An 18,542-nucleotide genomic window follows, 5' to 3' on the forward strand; every position below is an offset into this window, starting at 1 on the left:
GATTTTTATGCACTTTCGTATAAACATTATTTGACTGAAACCTCACTTGATGAATAATCGTGTATCAAAACAAGCTGAAGGGCTTATAAACATATGGACTTATAAAGGGCGCTTTGTTTTTATGTCAACTCTCTTAGAATGCACCACTGCTACCACTGCATTGGTTTCCGCGTTGTCATCTTTTTCTTGAGGTGTGGAATTCAACTTGCACAACACGTATGCAAAAGAGGCAGGAATGTGATCACGCCCAACCATGCTTGTAATGCTGATAAAGACTTAACATTTTAACTATTATTATGCATTGTAAGAGCTGGTTTCCTGTGCTTTCAAATTATTGAAAAGTAACAAAATACTATTCTTTCAGATTATTGTCTCTATGAGCTTGATATATCATTAACAGTACAGTACAGTAGTATTTTTAAATAAATGTACTTCACCGTAGTATACTGGTTTTCCTGAACGTGCCTACGTCGACTGTGACGTCACGTTAAAGAACCCTGCCCCCTCATTGGTCACGTGTGGATGCTTCCAGCCGCTCCAGTCCTCTCCCATCCGCCACACAGCGTCCTGTCAACCGAAGGTTACAACGACAACAACCGCTTGCTAATATCATCATTGACGCCCATATTATCATTAAAAAATAGCATACTTTGAAGCCTTTTCTCGCTCCCATTTCCAGTTATAGTGCGGCGACTGAAAAAAAGACACATATGCGCCGAGACAGTCGCGGTTGTTATTTTCCGTTTTATTCCGGAGCTAGTTGGACGGGACAGCCGAGCATCGACTGAGGTGAGACAAGTTGCACTTCAATTTGGACCGTTATCGCCTCATTTTGTAGTTTTCATGATTGCCACTCCTTTTGTCAGCCCTCGAATGACCCGACTTATATTAGCATGTGACCGCTTCTGAAAGGAGTTGTTCATGTGGGGCTTGTTCCATGACCCTGCAGCTTCCTGAGCCATACCCACTTCCACGGTCGTCATCCCACCCGAGATGTTGCCCCGCCTGCGGGGAGTTTTGCGGCCCGTCCTCTACCTGCAAGCTGGTAGAAGGTCGCTCCAAGCCGAACTCTTGAGCCACCAAGCCGAACCCTTGGCAGTGTCGGCTGTAGAGCTTCCGGTCTCCGCGCTGGTTCAGCGGCGTCACCTCGGCACACACCCGCTGAAAGAGCCCGTGGAGCCCCTCAACTCGCCACAAGGGGCCAAGGAGTTTATTTATAGCCTCCATCCGTCTGAAAGAACCTGCTTGCTGCGGGAACTGCACAAGTTCGAGTCCATCGCCATAGCTCAAGGTGAGTGATAGTGTACAACTGGGAGTGTAAAATCCTTCCCTTTGTTGTGAACACAACAAAAATCGTGAAAGCATTTATCCTCACTAGTAGGGCAATGTAAACATCCTACTAGGTCAACTACATCTTACTAGTAACATGATAAAACCAAAAGGCTGCACTAGTGCATAACACATGCCACAAAAGTTGCATCTGTTGCACTGTCAGCATAGCATTTTACTAAAAAGGTTTAATTACATACTTGTAGGCCAAGAGGGAAAAACCGTTATTGGTAAAACTTAGTCATCACTGTCACTGAACAAGCCTGGCTTTTAAAGCACCCATTCAACTCTACAGTAATGTTGTAGAATGCAAGGATGCCAATACCAAGTGGACAAAAATAATACTTGCACCTCGCATGCATATACTGCATGTTGGAATTAATTTGCATAAAACTTTAAGATATATGCCAATAGCAAAATAAATGGTCAGTGCTTGTGGATGTCATCACTTGCAGGGGAAGTTTGTAATGTAACCCCTTGCAAATAAACAACAGACTAGTGTGTACTTGAATTTTTTTATCTTTTATGTGTGATAGTGGGATGTGACATTTTACTAATGTAAAATATGTTTCTTGGTTTCATAAAGGTTGAGAAACACACATTTATACTTGTTAGTGTAGCCTTAAAAACATAGAGCTTGTTTATGATCTGGACAAATGAACAGTGGTGAAACTGAGAGAATATAGAAAATCAATCAGAGCCATAGAGCTAACATTGGCCATTGCCAATACAACCATTTGGAGACTCCTGGAGAAGAAAGAAAACCCTTGAGAAGAAACAGTTTCTTCATTTTTCCTTGATGTCATCATTTGGCATGGATTCATTTCCATCTCTGATGTTTGATCGTTGGAAGCCAGAGGAATTCTATATCCAGTCATACCGTCTGAGTTTGCTACAATGGATTAAGGTGATGCGTTTTAAAAGTCTGGTTTCAATCGATTCATTGCCTCATTTTTTTTTTTAATGCCTACACTGTAGATCTACTGACTGACTAATTCATGCTGTTACAAACTTCATTTCCAGGTAGCACTCTGCAATAATGAACTCCCCAGACACTTATTTAAGTACGCCTTCATAATGGATTGGTAATCTAATACAAGAGCGGTATAAAATTCAACATTAATAATGAATTATTTTTTAATTTTATTATTGCATTTGCAGAATCTCATTATTGTTATTATTATATTTGTGGATCTCATTAGAAATTACAGGTGTACCAAATGTCAGTGTGGGAATCACACGCACCAGTTATTGAATCACTTTACCCCCCGGGTGCCGTTTTGCCTCAACCGCAATCTCTTACCTTCGACTTTCCTGCGTGCACAGGAAATCATTTATTGACGAGGATCAATTGGTTATGCTTAACTCCTGATTTCTGAAAGCATCAAGCAGTGGTTATTTGTAACACATTTTGTGTCTGCTTGGTCACGTCGTTCAAATTTAATATTTGATATGTGACAAAGCTTTCTGCTTCATCCTGGCATTGCAAGCTCAGCAACAAACTTTAATCAGCAGCCTTACATGGAAATTATGAACGTCAACAAGCTCTAATCTCCAGTAAAACAAAAAAATTCTCATTTGGTTCATCATTTGCATTATCGCACCAAGACGCTTACGTTATACAATAATGAATACAAATATTAACATTGTGCGAAGAATTTGTAGAATACTGCTTTCTAATGAAGCGTGATGAAAATCTCTTTGGCACAGGTAAGATTAAACAAGCCTCCTTTTTGCTGCATAAATATTGACCCCAATTTAAAACTCCCATGAGCTCAACATTTTTGCGTCAAAGTAAAAATAAACTCTTTAATGTGCAAATTTCTCCCCAGTTTTCCGTATCCCCATCCCCACTCCCCTTTTGGAACCTTCAAAGCATTTGACTGCTGAATGTGTTTCTCTCAATAATCCGCATAAAATCATTGCAATACAGTATATGTTAACCTCAATTGTAACAATGAATAAATTAAACTAAATTAGCTAACAAATATATATGAAATTGTTGTGTCAATTCCAGCCTAAATGCTTACTTGTTTATATTACATAGTACATTACTTTGAATATTGCTCACATATATCATTGTCACACACCATTAACATTGGTGACTGTACCTACTGAGAAAACCTTTATGCAAAGATCAGCTCTTTTTATTTTTTCCCATGACCTGCCTGGCCAGTTTCAAGTTTGATGACATCCTCACCTTCCCCCATCATCTATTTAGAAGCCCTCAGAGATTCTCTTACCGGATGCCTATGCAGGTTGCGGAAGAGCTGAATCAGTGACTACTGGACCAGTTATGCTACAGTGATTTTCTTTTTTTTTTTTTTAAATAAACTTTGGATATATAGCTACTGTATTTAGATTTATTGGGCCATTTTTACAAAGAATCTACATTTCCAATTCGTTATATTAAGATCTGATTTGACATAATTCCACACTAGACAAGTCCAAACATGATTAACTTTTATTCCCACGTGCAACAACAGTCATGCTAATTTATATTAAATTGCATGAACATTGATCAAATTGAAGTAGCTCCTCTGAGTTAAGTAGCGTGGTCACGTTTGGAAATAAACTAATCGATTCATGTCCTCCAACTGGCTGTACTCAAAATGGAAGTGGCTACATACGGCAGGTCTTTATTGAGAAATCAGAAAAGACAGACCCTTCTATAGATTTAATTCTAACCGTACCACACACACTCAGGTAATGTGATTCCTCCAAAAATCACAGATGACTCTATAATCATGGCCAGAAGACGCTTTTAACATTATAAAGCATCGTGAAATGCAGATCTATGATGTACTACTACTTGGTGCCAAGATTGTTTGGCCTTGGCAGAGCTGTTCAAGGCTGATTTGCCAAGATTGCATGAAAATATGGTAAATATCGGTTGAAGTGGAAAAAAGGGCAGATAAATCCGAGATTGGCCAAACTCATCAAAGCAGCTGCTATCAGTTTATCCTCAAGGTGCATGTCACACTATAAAGTCAGTTTCTTCTCTCTTTTCACCCTCAAGGTGATAAATGGCAAGGAGTGCGCCGGCAAGGGCAGGGGGAGGTAGGCCAATAACAATCGATCATCAATGCTGACAGCGATGATGCTTTAAGTGAGTGGGCGTCGCCGCCATGACGTGACTCATCACCTGACTCGTTCCTCTAAGGCTTAGAAAAGGCCTCACCTTTTCTGCCAATCCCAACATATATATTTGAATTGTGCGAAATACAACTTGAATGGGGGAAATCAGTGCAGTTGCTTTCTGCTATACACGAGATCAAATGAATGTTTGACGATATGTTGTATTGAAGTCATTTTGCAGCAGAACGTCTGCTTTTCTAAAGCGTCATTTACTTTGGCCGAGGTGAATATAACAACTCATTAACCACAAGTGCTCCATTCGGTCCCATCCGAAATTACTACACTACAAATGGATGTGAATGGTTTGGCTGGCGACTACCCTGTCTCTTGCCCAGAGTCAGCTGGGTTTGGTTTGAGTTAACCCGAAACCCAAATGAGGGTGAAGGGTATAGAAATCTGATAGCTTGGTGGTACTGTATAGTGATTTTGTCTGATGTGTTTATGTTTGCTTTGTGCTTTTTGCATAAAGAAAAAAACAATGACAGAGACAAATTGGTCCAAGTGGAAAGGCCTTTGTCCTTTAAGTTTTGAGGTAACAATCTAAAATTAAATCTAAATTGAAATGGAGGTGAATTAAAGGTCTCTTTGAAAGATGAACTCGGCCTTACTTTAATTCCTTGGTACGCTGAAAAGCATTGTGTATTGCGTTGCTTCATCGTGGAAGGCAATGTGCGAGAAAAGTATTTCCTGGCATGGGTTACATTGACTGCAATAGTGAGCAGATGGTGTCTATCAGCACTAAAATGGATGGAGCGTGAGATCAAATGTGTGCACGGCTTCATCATCACCATCATCTCTGAGGAACCGTAGTCGCTTCCCCTATGCTCAAAGTGAATCCACTCTAGTATGTCTTTAGAGTTATTTTCAACAGCCCAATTAAAACCGCCGATTTCCCACGTCCTGTCAGGAGAAAGCTCGTTTTTCTTCTTCTTGAGGTTTCCTATTACTCTGTGCTGACATCTTGGGCAAACCAGCGAGATTCTCCTATCCTTGTATTCAGTTGAATTAATTTATTAATATTATTCCTGTAGTGGGTCTTAAATTTGGACTCCTTCTTTCCTAATCTCTGTTTCTGTCTCTCTAGCTCACATTCTTTGGGAATCATTTCTTGTTTTCTGTCTCATGAATCATATAAAATACTGCAATGCTCTTAGCTTGATGAATGTCGCTCCTCCTGTACTGTGCTCCATTGATTTTGTAGATACGCAGGCAAGCGGTCTAATAGGTTGCGGGGAGCTCATCCGACCAATTTCTTGAAACGGATGTCCGCACATAAAGGAATGCCCACCAGTAGAGCAGCCACATGCGCAAATAGCAGAAGCATATGCGCCCACAAATGGGAAATACAGTATCTGCGAGAATTAATTTGTGCTGCATCTCGCTGTTACTCAGCGAGGACCGATTCCTCATGAAACAAGATTTTCTATCACATCCCGAATGGGAGAAATCCCACACAGGGCACAGCTTCAAAGTCTAAGATGAACAATGGCTCTGTGTTTAGTTTGATTTGCTCCCCATTCTAGTGAGCCAGCATTTCAGATTTTTTAAAACGTATCCTAGGGAAAGTCATAATAAAATAAAAACAATAACCATATTGCTTACACTTAAGATAATGTCATGTAAAAAGCTAGTAATTTGCCACTAAAACAGAGAAATCGTCAACCTCGTAAAACAAAAAGACTCTTGGGCGTGTCTCTTTTAAACGTTTGCATTATTACCATTCAAAGCGTTTAACATACATCATAATTGGATCCTAAAGTGGCAGCTTTGTAATAATTTGAATGCCTTGGATTTGGGAGAATTTGGCCTGAGATAACATTCACCTACTCTAGTTTATGACTTTTTAAAAATGCCATACGGTGTTAATATTATCCTGACATACTGACAGCTATTTTTCTGGCTTCCTGAGCGGCTGCATCAAATATCACCATACCCATCAACTGGGGAAAAAAAAAACAAATAGAATCAGACATGAGTAGACTCTTAGATGCTCGCACTGGTGTGTGTGTGTGCGTGTGCACTGCTCTGCTTGTAATAATCTAAAAGAATGTGTAAATGCTGCTTCAGAGTGCTGTTGGAGCTGACAGCCCCATTAACAAATGTGTATTTAAAGTTGTATCCATCAACACAACGCTAATCAGCAAGCAGTTATCTGCTGTATTGCTGCAGGATGGGGAATGCACCATCAGGGAAATAGGACATGGCTGTCCCTGTTTGTGGGTAACCGCTCATCACAGTCCATTAAAGGCTTTCCCCCCAGATCCTTTCTGCTGAACCCAATCCTGGCAGTAAGGCAGCACTATGGGATTTTAGATGCCACACAATCAATACTTTACACTAGAAGCCTTTAGTGAGCCATGTCCGCCAATGAATTGTAAGGTGAGAAAAATATTCGAGAGCTTCTACTACTTGTTTGGCAATTTCACAATGATTTATCGTTTTGGAGTGGATTTGACTTGTAGTTAAAGATTAAATGCCAAGTGGCATCACTCGAGTCTGAATAATGTGTGACTTTGGTGTGAGGAATGTGCTGTTATGAAACTCTCCCTTTATTGTTCTGTACAATAAGACAAAATGAGTCATGTGACCCTGCATCCTAAAAGGAATGGAAAGCAGGATATGAAACTAAATGTGGAAGGAGAAAACTGACTGATATCGTGCTTGACCAAGCTACTCCATTTAACCTTATTATATGAACATGATTTGATTAAAATGACAGTCACAGTTTAAAACAACGTTTTAAATTGTGTCTTCCTCTAGGTGAGCCGGAATGAGTGACAGAATAGAAGTCAGCAAATGGAAAATCCGATTCCAATTTCCACAGACCTGAGTGAAACAAATCCAATTTCACAGAACCCGCAAAAGGGAACCGTTTTCTTGCCCTGGGCCTTTAAAACAACTGGCGTTAGCCAAAGAGGCTACATCGCGCAACTGTGACAGGACAACTGATGTGACATTTAACTATTGCATATTCTTGACGTGCCCCTGGCATGGCCTCCTCGGGAGCACAGTTGGATGAGCCGACGGGGGTCGGGAACTCGTCTACTTTTAGACACTCACCTTTCTGGGTGAAGGAGTCATCAAGGAGAGATTTCCTACTGATGCACGTTTATCATATGGTCTTTTCTTTTTCTGTCTTGTCATGTCTCTCACAAAGCAAGCATAACGTTCTCGACTTTTGTGTCAACAGGGCAGCTGGAAATAGCGCCCCCTACTGCAGCACAATTAAGATATGGTAAGAAGTCAATTATTTTTCCACAAATATTCTTGATGTTGTTTACAGTATGTTTGTATTCTACATGTTTCCTTAGAGGAACAATATCAGCCATAGATAGTTATTTTACCTCTCTACAAAGCACATCCGATTCGATAAATTGTCTACTCCACCAAATGGATTATTTATTTACTGTTAAGTGTTTATTTTTCTTGTTAACGTAATTTGTGTGGTTGTTATTTTTCAGTTCTCCTGCACAATGCACTCCCTTTTGTTGGATTTGGATTTCTGGACAACTGCATTATGATTGTTGCCGTAAGTTGCACATACAGTAAATGCTAAGACAACTCCAAGTAGATGACAATGAATGAGATAAACCTTATCTTGACTTTTTGCCATCTGCAATTTTCTTCCCCATTTGATTATCTACACATACATATTTACACCATATTTGATTGTTTGATTTGATTTGCTGGATTGAAGGAAGGTGGTTAAAGATAACTCAAATGAGATTATGCCCCCAAATTAACCAAAGAAATTAAGTATTAAAATGTATATAAAGTAATTAGACAGAAAGGCAACACTCCAGATGGGATTGTGACACTTTCTACTCAGTCATCATTTCACACTGTCTGTCTGATCTTGGTGCCTTTCTCCATCCCCTAACATTCTGCATCACATCTCACATTCTTTTTTAATCACCACTCATTAATCTTACGGAAGGTCAAACAAACAAGATGGAAGAATGAAGTCTAATTTTTTGTTAGATGATGCCACGACTCAGTCAGATACTAATATACGTACATAGTTGACATTTATTACAGCGCCTTAAGCGATGATTACAGGATTTATGATCTGATATCATTTTAAGCTTTTGCAATGTCACAACCTTCATCTTGGATTATGTATTGAAGATGTAAAAGTTTGATCAATATGTGCATGGCTAAGTTTATTGAATTGAACATTTAATTTGCCTTTAACAAATTGTTCACTATCAACAAAAAAATCAACTTCTTTTTTTCCACCATTAATCCTAGTTGTATTCACATGCTAGTCAATTATTTCTCAAGGCAAATTTTATTTTAATCTACAAGTCAGCACCTGACCCTTTTGAAATACTAAGTTACCATCACCACTATATGTCCTTACAGTTATATCAATTCGACATGGAAAAAAATCTTTTTTTAAAATAGCTTAATTTAAAGAAGCCAAGAAGAGCCTTGCCATCATTTCTGACACAGAAACAAGCAATGCCCCCTGTGTGGGGATAGAATATAAATCATGTATTATACATAAAAGAAGAAAGTAAAAAAACAGAAAAGAACTTGCTCGCTGCAAAACAATTTGGACTTGTTATTGCACATTACATAACTCACCGCAGTATAAAGTATTTAAATCATGCTATTAAAATATTTACTATTTTTGTTGATGGAACTAGTTTTTTATAATACTTCAAGAGTTGAATGGATGGATGGACGGAAGGACGGAAAGATGGGTGCATGAATACACTGCAAGAAGTAAACACAGCTCCATCAGTAAAAATGCAAGTAGTATCACAGACTAACCCGTGTTATCATACTTACTCAGTGTATCTGTTTCCCCCTCAGGGCACACAGATAGAATTGTCTATTGGCGTGATCCTTGGCATTTCCACTATGGCAGGTAAGAGCATCACTACGTCTTAATACATAATTTATTGGAGAGAAGAAAAATGTGTCACTGTGGCTGCCCTGTGGCAAATGAAGATTAGCTTTAGTTTATAACATTTCCTTTGTCTGTCTTTAGAGAGGCGGTGCCTATTGGCGGCCTGCCATTTGGTAACGGGTAGAGAGATACTGGCCGGAAAAAAGGGTTGGGGACCACTGCTTTAGAGAAATGATTATAAATGATAACTATTTAAAGACATGGCACAACAAAGTAAATTCTGTAATGAGCTTTTAATGGCTTACTTACACTTGAGCAGCGTGTGTTTGTGTGTGTTTTCATAAAAGGGGCCATTTGCATTTTAACATGATGACTAAATGTGACTTTACAGTGATTTCCAATCCTATTCATTCGAATGGACGTACGTATTCAGAAGTTAGATTAATTGGCATCATTCGGTGTAAAGGGATTTTTTAAAAGGTGAAGATTTCTTTTGATTTTAAATACTGTCATATCTTCCATAAAATGGGTAGTTTCAGGTTCAGATGATGTTCCTCTTTGACCCAGTCGCAATCATTAAGAAAAACTTTCTCAAACACTTGTGATGTATTGCTCGACGACAGAGAGAACTCTTTTTGATTAACGTTGAATCCTGTGGAATCTCTCCCCTGCCTATAAGGCCTGTCAGGTCAAAAAAGATTAGTGGTCAGAGCTGAAGACTCAAGAGACGTTTTGATGCAAGCTGCTGATTTTTGGACATTTACTGACTCTTGTATTTGATTGTAGAGATTTGCCCACAAGTGCGCTGGAGTTTATCTCATGCTTGAAGCTCACATTGGTGCCCAAAACTAGGAGATAGGAGCAGCTTCTTTTCCTTTCTCTGCCTGACATTTTCAACGGTTGAGATGCCATTACAGCCACTCTAGTGACATTTAAGATACAAATGGTTACCTGGGTCACGGCTGCTTGGCAGTGATTTAGCACTCGTGTCAAGACTGCACTCAAGTCTCCCCAGCCAGCCAGCCAGCCAGCCAGCCAGCCATCACTCCTTTTCTGGGATGCAAATTAGTGTAAATGACGGCACGCACCATTGCAGATGGAGGGTCCACCATTCCAAAATATTCTATGCTGTTGAATATTGCTGGAATCATAAGTGACAATTTGGTCAAATTAATATTTTACCCACATGTGTGGGTTTTATTTTTACAAATCATTTATCAATTAAAAGTGTTGAAAATGGCTTAGTCTCTTTGAAAATACATTGTTTGCCATTTTTGGGGTCTCCTGACGCGTGACTGTTTTGCAGGTATAAGGTTTGGGCACGATGCCAGCAATATCTACTCCATTTGCTCTTGAGTGGAGAAAAACAGCTTTTATTATTGCTTTTGAAAAGCTGCATGTATAATGCTACACAGGACATCATGGGTCAGAAGATGTTATGACCAATGGCACGCTCTGATTTATTTTCATGGCTCATTTATTCACTAGTTTTATATGTGGTGAGCAATATTTTTGGCTTTGGGTCAAGACATAGATCTGTATTTCCATGCCCAGCGCATTTCTAGCTTGGTAAGATGTCTGAATCTGCACAGAGGCGGTGGCTTAGACCAATTTCTGACATCAGAATGTCAAAAGACCCGCCTCCTGTATCCCTGAACGCCTACCATGGCACAGAAAGTCGAACCAAATTCCCAATCTGGTGCGACGAGGCTAAAATTCTGCCACAATTCACTTAGGCATTAAGCCGTAATTAATCATTAAGTAAAAATACAGTATATACATTTTTAATGTTCTGCTTTGAACTCCTGTGCTTCTCCCCTCCCCTTTCGTACACCAGCTTTTCCAGCACCACTACATAATGACTATTTTTGTCAGAGTGTAACTGCACCAACATGTGGAGGCGGACTGAAAAGTAAATGTTTTCATGTAGTAGCTGTGAGTTGCAAGCAGGGAGATGTGTGCCATTTCATGCAACAGATCTGCTCATTTAACAGTTTTCAGGATGGCACACATTAATTTCACTTAGCTAAAAATCCTCTGTGGCTCTTTAGCCCACGTGTTCAGGTGTATCATCCAAAAAATAGATGAATAACCCTGGAAGGCTTACGTGTTGCCATCTTGAAAGGCTGCTGGACACCAAATTAGAAGAGCGGAAAATGGATACACTCACGGGAAATTTCAATTAAAAATAAAAGTTATCTTTGGCAGTGTCACTCAATACTGTTTTGAGTCTTCAACTCTAAAATGGAAATTTTACTCTTGTCTCTTCCCCAGCTGCTGCTCTTGGCAATTTGGTGTCTGATCTGGCAGGACTCGGGTAAGAAAAAGTTCACACTCAGTCATATGCATGCACAGACCTACACACCTATCAAAACACACTTGCCTCCAGACACACTTAAAATACACACACAGTGACTTGAATTGAGATTTGTGACTCATGAGGTATGACTTGTGGCAAAATGCCCTTTATTATTAAACCTGGACTTTATAAAAGATAATGAGTGATGACATTTTTTTTTTTCATTTTGTGCGGAAATACTATGCGGAATTACACAGTGTAATAAATTTATTACACTACTGAGATCATATTTGTCTCAGAAGCCACCCCGCATCATCGAGTAACTTTGTGACTTTAGTCCAAAAAATACAACAACTGGTTTATGAAGCAATTTTGAAGCTTCATTTTCCCATCACAACCTTTGAGTGCCCAAGGCAGAAAAGTGCCATACCCATTTGCCAGAAATAATAACGGCAAAATGCTATTATAGCGGTTGAATTATTATGTTCCGTGATGCAGCCATGCTGTTGGAATGAAGTCATGATCAAAAACATTACACATAGATATTGTTTCATGTTCAGTAGCAGGTCTACCGAAGCAGCACACAGACATCAACAAGGATGTGTTATGACCCCATGACGGATGACTCGTATTGTTATGGCCTTTTTACACACAAACACACGCCCTCACGTGTGTGTGCTAACTCTGTCACAATTAGACGGAGAACACCCCCGAGGTGTGTTGTCAAGATGAGACCAGACCAGGTCAGATATGAGAAGCCAAGAGCTGTTACTGTGCAACAATGGTGTCACACTTCATCTTCACTTTCATCAACAAAATGGAGGAAACCACACTAATCTAATTTGAAGTCCTTAGAGTCAAATCACCAGTGAACCAGATAAATGTTTAACATTGTTCAACTGTACAACGATGTATCGAAAAGCAATATAATACATGCCCATTGGCCTCTGTGATTATTCATAGAGCTCTGGTGGGAATCATCTCTTTTCCAGGGTAGGCCAGATGGCAAATAGCCAAATGTATGCTTGCACCCATACATTTGCATGATTTATAGAGTGGCTTTTGCTGCTCTGCCCAATTCCAGCCAGACTGGGTAGAATATCCATGATCGTTATTCCGACCAAAAAAGCCTCATGAAAAGCTCATCGATTGATGTTTGTTTTCACTCTGAGTCTCAGATTTGGAAAGTGTGGTGTTAAAGCTGCTGCATCACAGTAGTATACCCCCCACCCAAAATCTTTGGTCTAAATCGAAATTGTACGACGAAGAGAGCATTTGGCTTAAGATGTACAACTACAGAGAAAGAATTTTGTGTGCTTGCTGAATTCAGTTAATGAGAATGGATTAGAGCCTCATCCTTTACCCCAACTAATGCATTTTAAATAGCGGCAATCTCCCAAGTCAACAATTCCTTCCCATCATATCATTGCCATTTAACGTAAGGTCAGAAAATCAAAGTATCTTCACACTGTTTTCCTCTTGAGACTTTCGCTTTAATTATTATGCCGGCTTTCTCTTAAGTCAGTGCGTGAGCTGTACTGCTTTTTACAGTTTTTTTTTTAAAAATGTGACTCATTTTATGGAACTTGTATGGCACATTTGTGCCGATAGATCAAATGTTCTTCACCAGCTGTCTCGGCTGCAGTTTTTCTTTTTTTAATGGCCCAATTCATCTGGTGCTTCCTTGCATAGCACAGAAGGACCGTCTATAACATATAATTGGACCTAGAAAAGTTAAAGGGAAAAAAAGAAACAAAGAAATGCGGTTTTTGCCTCCAGGGGGATACGAGTGGAGAGAAATATATCTGCGCTCACCACGTTGTGACCCACAAGCTGACTGTAACGCAAAGCTATGATGCATTATCATCATATCCTGCGGTTTATCCTCATTCATCTCGCCACAACTCAAAATGTTATCTTATTTATCACACAAGCAGCCAGCTTCCATTTCTTTGACCATAAATATAACTGTCACTCAGCCTTAGCATACATATTGGTATTTGTCCCCCCGCAAAATTGTTGCTAACCAAAACAGCAGCACCCAAGCATATTGACAGTCTCACATGATCTGATGTTGTCCATATTACCCTGTCTTGCTACATTTCGCCATTACGATGCTTTTTATTTGCTTACACTTCTTTTAGCCCAATGAATATTATCCAAAAGACAAACTAATACCAGCCTAGATTCCCTCCATAGTTTCTGTTCCATTGTGTTTACAGTCATCCTGCAAAATATTGTCTTCACCCTTCCTTCCTGAAATATGATATTTGTCATCGCTCAACCTTGCTGATTCCACAGTCTAGTGACACGGAGTAGCTGAGCAGCCGTTAAATGTGTCATGTAGTTTTAACTTAAAATGTTACAAATGCATTTGTCACACCGAAACTGCACGCCGATGAAATATGATCAGTTTGAGTAGCAATAATTTTTTTTTAACTGCTGTACATAAAAAGAGAAATGTTGTGAAAAAAGTCAAAAAGTATCCCAGTGGCCCCATATTCCCTCTGGTTTCCTTTTAGTGATGAATGACTTTGTAGCAGTTCAATTTTAAAATCTGTCACAAGACCCCAGATGATTCATTGATGTTTTTTTTTTTTTTTGTATTTTGCACAGTCCTGACATTTGTTGCTCTGTAGGGGCCTCATAATCATCCTCATTTCTAAAATAAGCATCCTCATTTTTAAAATTATAATAATCAGATGGTCATTCTTTGATGTACATTGATTGCTGATTGTTGCCGGTTACAAAATGATAATAATGATAATAGTCCCCGCGATAGAAGGGCTGGGGTGTGATTAAAGTCGTTGGTGAGAAAAAGGGGATTGTGCTGATATTTTGTGCAGTGTCCCTTGGGAGAGAGGAGACGTGAGCACAGGTCAAAAAATGATTGATTTATGGTGCATCAAAGATGTTTTGGCCTCCTTGGCCGCCTCTTCATCCCCCACCAAAATAATAAAACTGTCAAGATGTTGATGACTCCACTTGTTGGTTCGGGTGACAAAGTGCTCTTCATGCTTTATGGGTCACAAAACAACAAAAAAATGCATAATGCATGTCATTTCAGGACGATTCCTGATCGCCACATGCAGACAGCCGATCATACCTCTGGAAAATTTGGAGTCTTTAGCCAACCTAACATGTTTTTGTTTATTTCTCTTGTGTCTCTCTTATGAACTTTCCAGGCTGGCAGGTTACGTGGAGGCTCTGGCATCTCGACTGGGGATGCAGATTCCTGACCTGAGTCCAAAGCAGGCCGACATGTGGCAGACCAGAGTCAGCTCCCACTCGGTTGGTAATCAAGTCAGGCAAAGACTTGCCAATTGTTGCTAATCTATGAAGCAACAATACCCAACAAAACAATGCTCCTTAAAAGACCTGCTTAAAAATCATTCTGAAGCAGCATGGATTTGTAATAAGACCCCATAAGTGGTAATGGTAACGCAGATGAGGGTTGTGTGCGTTGTCTGCAATCTATTGGTTGAATTCATTTAGTTTTACAGACACATATTAATTCATGTTTACCACAGTGATTAGAATTAAATAGCCCTTTCAAATTGGTAAGAGATGACTGGAGCAAATCAAAATTAATTTGCACCATTATTGCCTTTCGGTGCTTTAACTGGGTGCTTAAGCAGCTGCAGGCATTGATGGCTTTAATTTGTCTTGTTAGGCAAGTCAGATCTTTGCTTTGTGGCCTTTTAAACGCTCGATATTAGAAAGGAAATTTACGCTTGAAAGATCTTAAATAGTGCCTACCTGTGAGGTGTCATTAGCTATGACTGGTTTGATTTGTTAAACACTTAAAGGTGGACTGCAAAAGTTCACCCAACTCCTTTGTGCTGTGCTTTTCCGAAAACTTTGATTGAAATCAATGTTGTCCATGAATAGTTCCTGCAGACAAATCTCACGTTTGCCGATAAAGCCCCTTCATGGCCTACATCATGATGATATCACCGTGTTAGCTGGAGGCAAAAGAAACAAGCATTGGGGGCAAGAGACCACGCCAGGAGTAAACCTCACTACTTTTATGTGAAAAATGTCATCTTGTGTTGTTTTTGTGTAAAACCATAAAAGCAAAAACAAAAACTTGAAATTCAGCCACATCTCAGCCTCCACTAAACGGCTGTGGTTGAACGCGATTAGTCGAAAGGATTGGACTGAGCGTATCATCAAGAATGCTCCTGTTGGCAACGCACACTTCATATCAGGTGAGATTTAACATGAAATGTACTCACATGAAATTTTGAAAGTTATTTTGTAAATCTTGAACAAGTCCATTCAAGATGTAGTCAAAGGCTTCTAATGATTTATAGGCCTCATTTTTTTTCTATGAGGTAGTGGTCATTGCACTGTGGGCAGTTCTGTGAAATGGCCCATCCAGGAATTGGCGTAGGCGTCGGTAAATAGCTTCCCATGATGGGACTCCCATCAGCCCCAGTCAACTTTTTAGAGTAACATTTACAGTCGTGTCCAGCTAAACCACTCCCGTAAATGACATCACATTGTTTCCAAACTTTGAAAGGGTCTAAGCAAACTTTGATATGATATTAACTGTGATGTACTGTTTATGACAGTAAGGCTGAACTCAATTCAATTCCCAGTAACCTTTCACATTTTTACTTGCAGGGCAAAGCCATTGGCGTGGGCATTGGTTGCATCCTGGGCATGTTCCCTCTCCTCTTCTTCAGTGACGACGATGACAAGAAAAAGGCAGATAAGGACGCCAAGAAGGACAAGACGCAAATGGCTAAAACTGCCAATGACAGCAAGTGAGCTAAGTGCACTCACACTTTGGACCCATGGACCAAAACAAATAGCCAAATAGTCCAAGGCTTTAGATCTTATTGAAGAGCTTCGTGAAAGTGAAGCACATGGACATCTGCTCCAGACATCATCATCATCAGCTTGCTTTTGGGAGCTGAAGGAGATAGACTTGGTTTTGACCAACATGATACTTTAATTTAATGTCATAGTGGCTTCTAAATATAATTTTAAAGACCTCTAATATGGTCAAATAAAACGTTATTTCATTTTAAATCTCAACTATCATGAGACTTCTATTGAACAAAGACACATTTTCGACATTAGAAAAACAAAGCAAAAATGACATTTAAAGTATCAACAGTATAGTGAAAGAATGACGATCTCAGTTCACTTAGGCCTTGTTGAGCTTAACACAAAGGTTGGGTGAATAGCAACAGGTCGATTGTACCTTCTTCCATTTAGTGGAAGAGTTTTTAATTGCTCACTGGCATAAATAGATGAACATTGATTGTAGTAGATAATTTGTTTTTGGACCCGGTAACTCAAAATGGATAATTTCTCACAGGTCCTTGCAGTGGTTGGGAATGAGGGCATTCTTTTATGTCTCTACTGCACTCTGCTGGTTAAGATTCTAAATTTTTCAGGTCACATTATTGGCTACACTTCTATCCCTCTCGTGAGCTCAAATCCAAGAACTGAATTAACAATTATTCCCTTACAAAATATGATATTCACTTTTCAATTAAGAGCATGTTTAGTATTGTGGAAGTGCAACTCTCGAGCATATTAAGTTTCAAATAATTTGTCCCTCATGTTGCTCAGTAAATATCAGAAATAACTACTTGTCAGTTAAATCTGAGCATTTTTGTTATTGTCATGATGGTGATGTTTGAAAATGAGCAAGTGTGGCTTCTGCCGTCCTTTATCTTTTAAAATGTACTTCCATTGCGTCTCAGCAGCAGAACAATGTTCTCTCTTTTGGGGTTTTCGCCCTTGAGACACCTTTGTGTTTTAGCTGCTTTGCATTTCATTTACTGCATATATAGCTCTTGTATTTTAAGTGTTTATTTAAAGCTGCCCATTTGTAGGTTGACATATCAAACGAGATGAAGGTTTTGGGCCTTTTGGTTTTCATTAATGTGACGGATTAATGAAGGTAGAGCAGGATGAAAAAGCGGCAAAGTCAAGCTTTTTTTTAGCTTGCAAATCTTGATGCAATATGATAGAACGCAATATACAACTAACAAGGCACAAGTTGAGTTGAACATGAAAACATGATAGTGACAAGTTGTCCCATTCATTTTACTCACATTTATCATTTATTAACACATTTATTTATCATGTACTTGATGTTCTTATTTTTAAAGAAACAATTGTAATATGACTGCAAAGATTACTTAAAAACAGAAAAGATGATGACACTTATTCAACTTGATATTTATTTATATAATACTTGTATTAAATGACTGTTTATTTGTATTATTTTTGGTTGGTTGTCATGACGACTGTTATTTTGTGGGAAGTTTAGAAACGCATGTACCGGACTGTATTTCTTTCTTTCCTTTATTAGTTTGTGTTCCAGCTTGAGAAGTGGTTCCACGCCGCATGCTAATGCCAGCATGGGTGTAAAGGATTTGTAGGTGATGATTTTGATTTTTCATTTGATCTGCTTTTATTAAACACTCCCAAACCAGATTGTATACTCGTTCAACTTGTGATACATTTGTTGTCATAGATAATGCAGAAAATATTTTTTTCACGGGCAATAGCTGTGGTGGACCTGTGGTGACCCACAGACCAAAAAGGCCCGATCGGACTCCTTCTTCAGCCTGACAGCATCTCCCTTACTGCTGGTGTCCAGTCCAGAAGTGTGAGTTGAAAATTCTCAGTTTTTAATCACCATTGGGGTGTTTGAGTAATATTTCTTTAGTCCCTCACCTAGGACCTACAGTATTTGCCATGGCAAATCCAGAAAGCCCAAATCATTAACCCCCAGCAAACACAAGGCCCTTCTCCATGGTAAGGTGACAATTTTAACTCAGCTCTAATAAGACTAATATTAGTAGAAGACTGCCAAAAAAAAAAAAAAAAAAAGCTTGGGATGTTAGACATACAAATAGTTCCTTTATGGGCAACATAAAATAAATTTTA

The 18,542-nt window shown here is 39.2% G+C and overlaps 1 protein-coding gene across 5 annotated transcripts; it reads left to right on the top strand.

Annotated features, from left to right (window-relative positions):
* Positions 1-508: 508 nt before the first annotated feature.
* LOC148392131 (transmembrane protein 65-like) lies at positions 509-18,533 on the top strand. Of its 5 annotated transcripts, none has more exons than XR_015860852.1 (11): positions 510-789; positions 950-1,291; positions 7,658-7,702; positions 7,929-7,996; positions 9,289-9,343; positions 11,600-11,642; positions 14,810-14,915; positions 16,254-16,396; positions 17,962-18,031; positions 18,127-18,261; positions 18,334-18,511. XR_015860852.1 is itself a non-coding variant. In XM_088387035.1 (10 exons), exons 2-9 carry the CDS (start codon positions 994-996, stop codon positions 18,029-18,031), a joined length of 828 nt encoding a protein of 275 aa, XP_088243161.1. In that variant the 5' UTR covers positions 509-789; positions 867-993; the 3' UTR covers positions 18,127-18,533. The 5 variants fall into 5 exon arrangements, 3 of the variants coding, with proteins under 3 accessions (XP_088243161.1, XP_088243160.1, XP_088243162.1); XR_015860853.1 differs by having other exon boundaries at positions 18,161-18,261; positions 18,334-18,508; XM_088387035.1 differs by having other exon boundaries at positions 509-789; positions 867-1,291; positions 18,127-18,533.
* The last annotated feature ends 9 nt before the right edge of the window (positions 18,534-18,542 follow it).

This window comes from Syngnathus floridae, chromosome 10 (genome assembly GCF_059516105.1).
Source record: "Syngnathus floridae isolate MCC-2025c chromosome 10, RoL_Sflo_1.0, whole genome shotgun sequence".
Lineage (NCBI taxonomy): Eukaryota > Metazoa > Chordata > Actinopteri > Syngnathiformes > Syngnathidae > Syngnathus > Syngnathus floridae.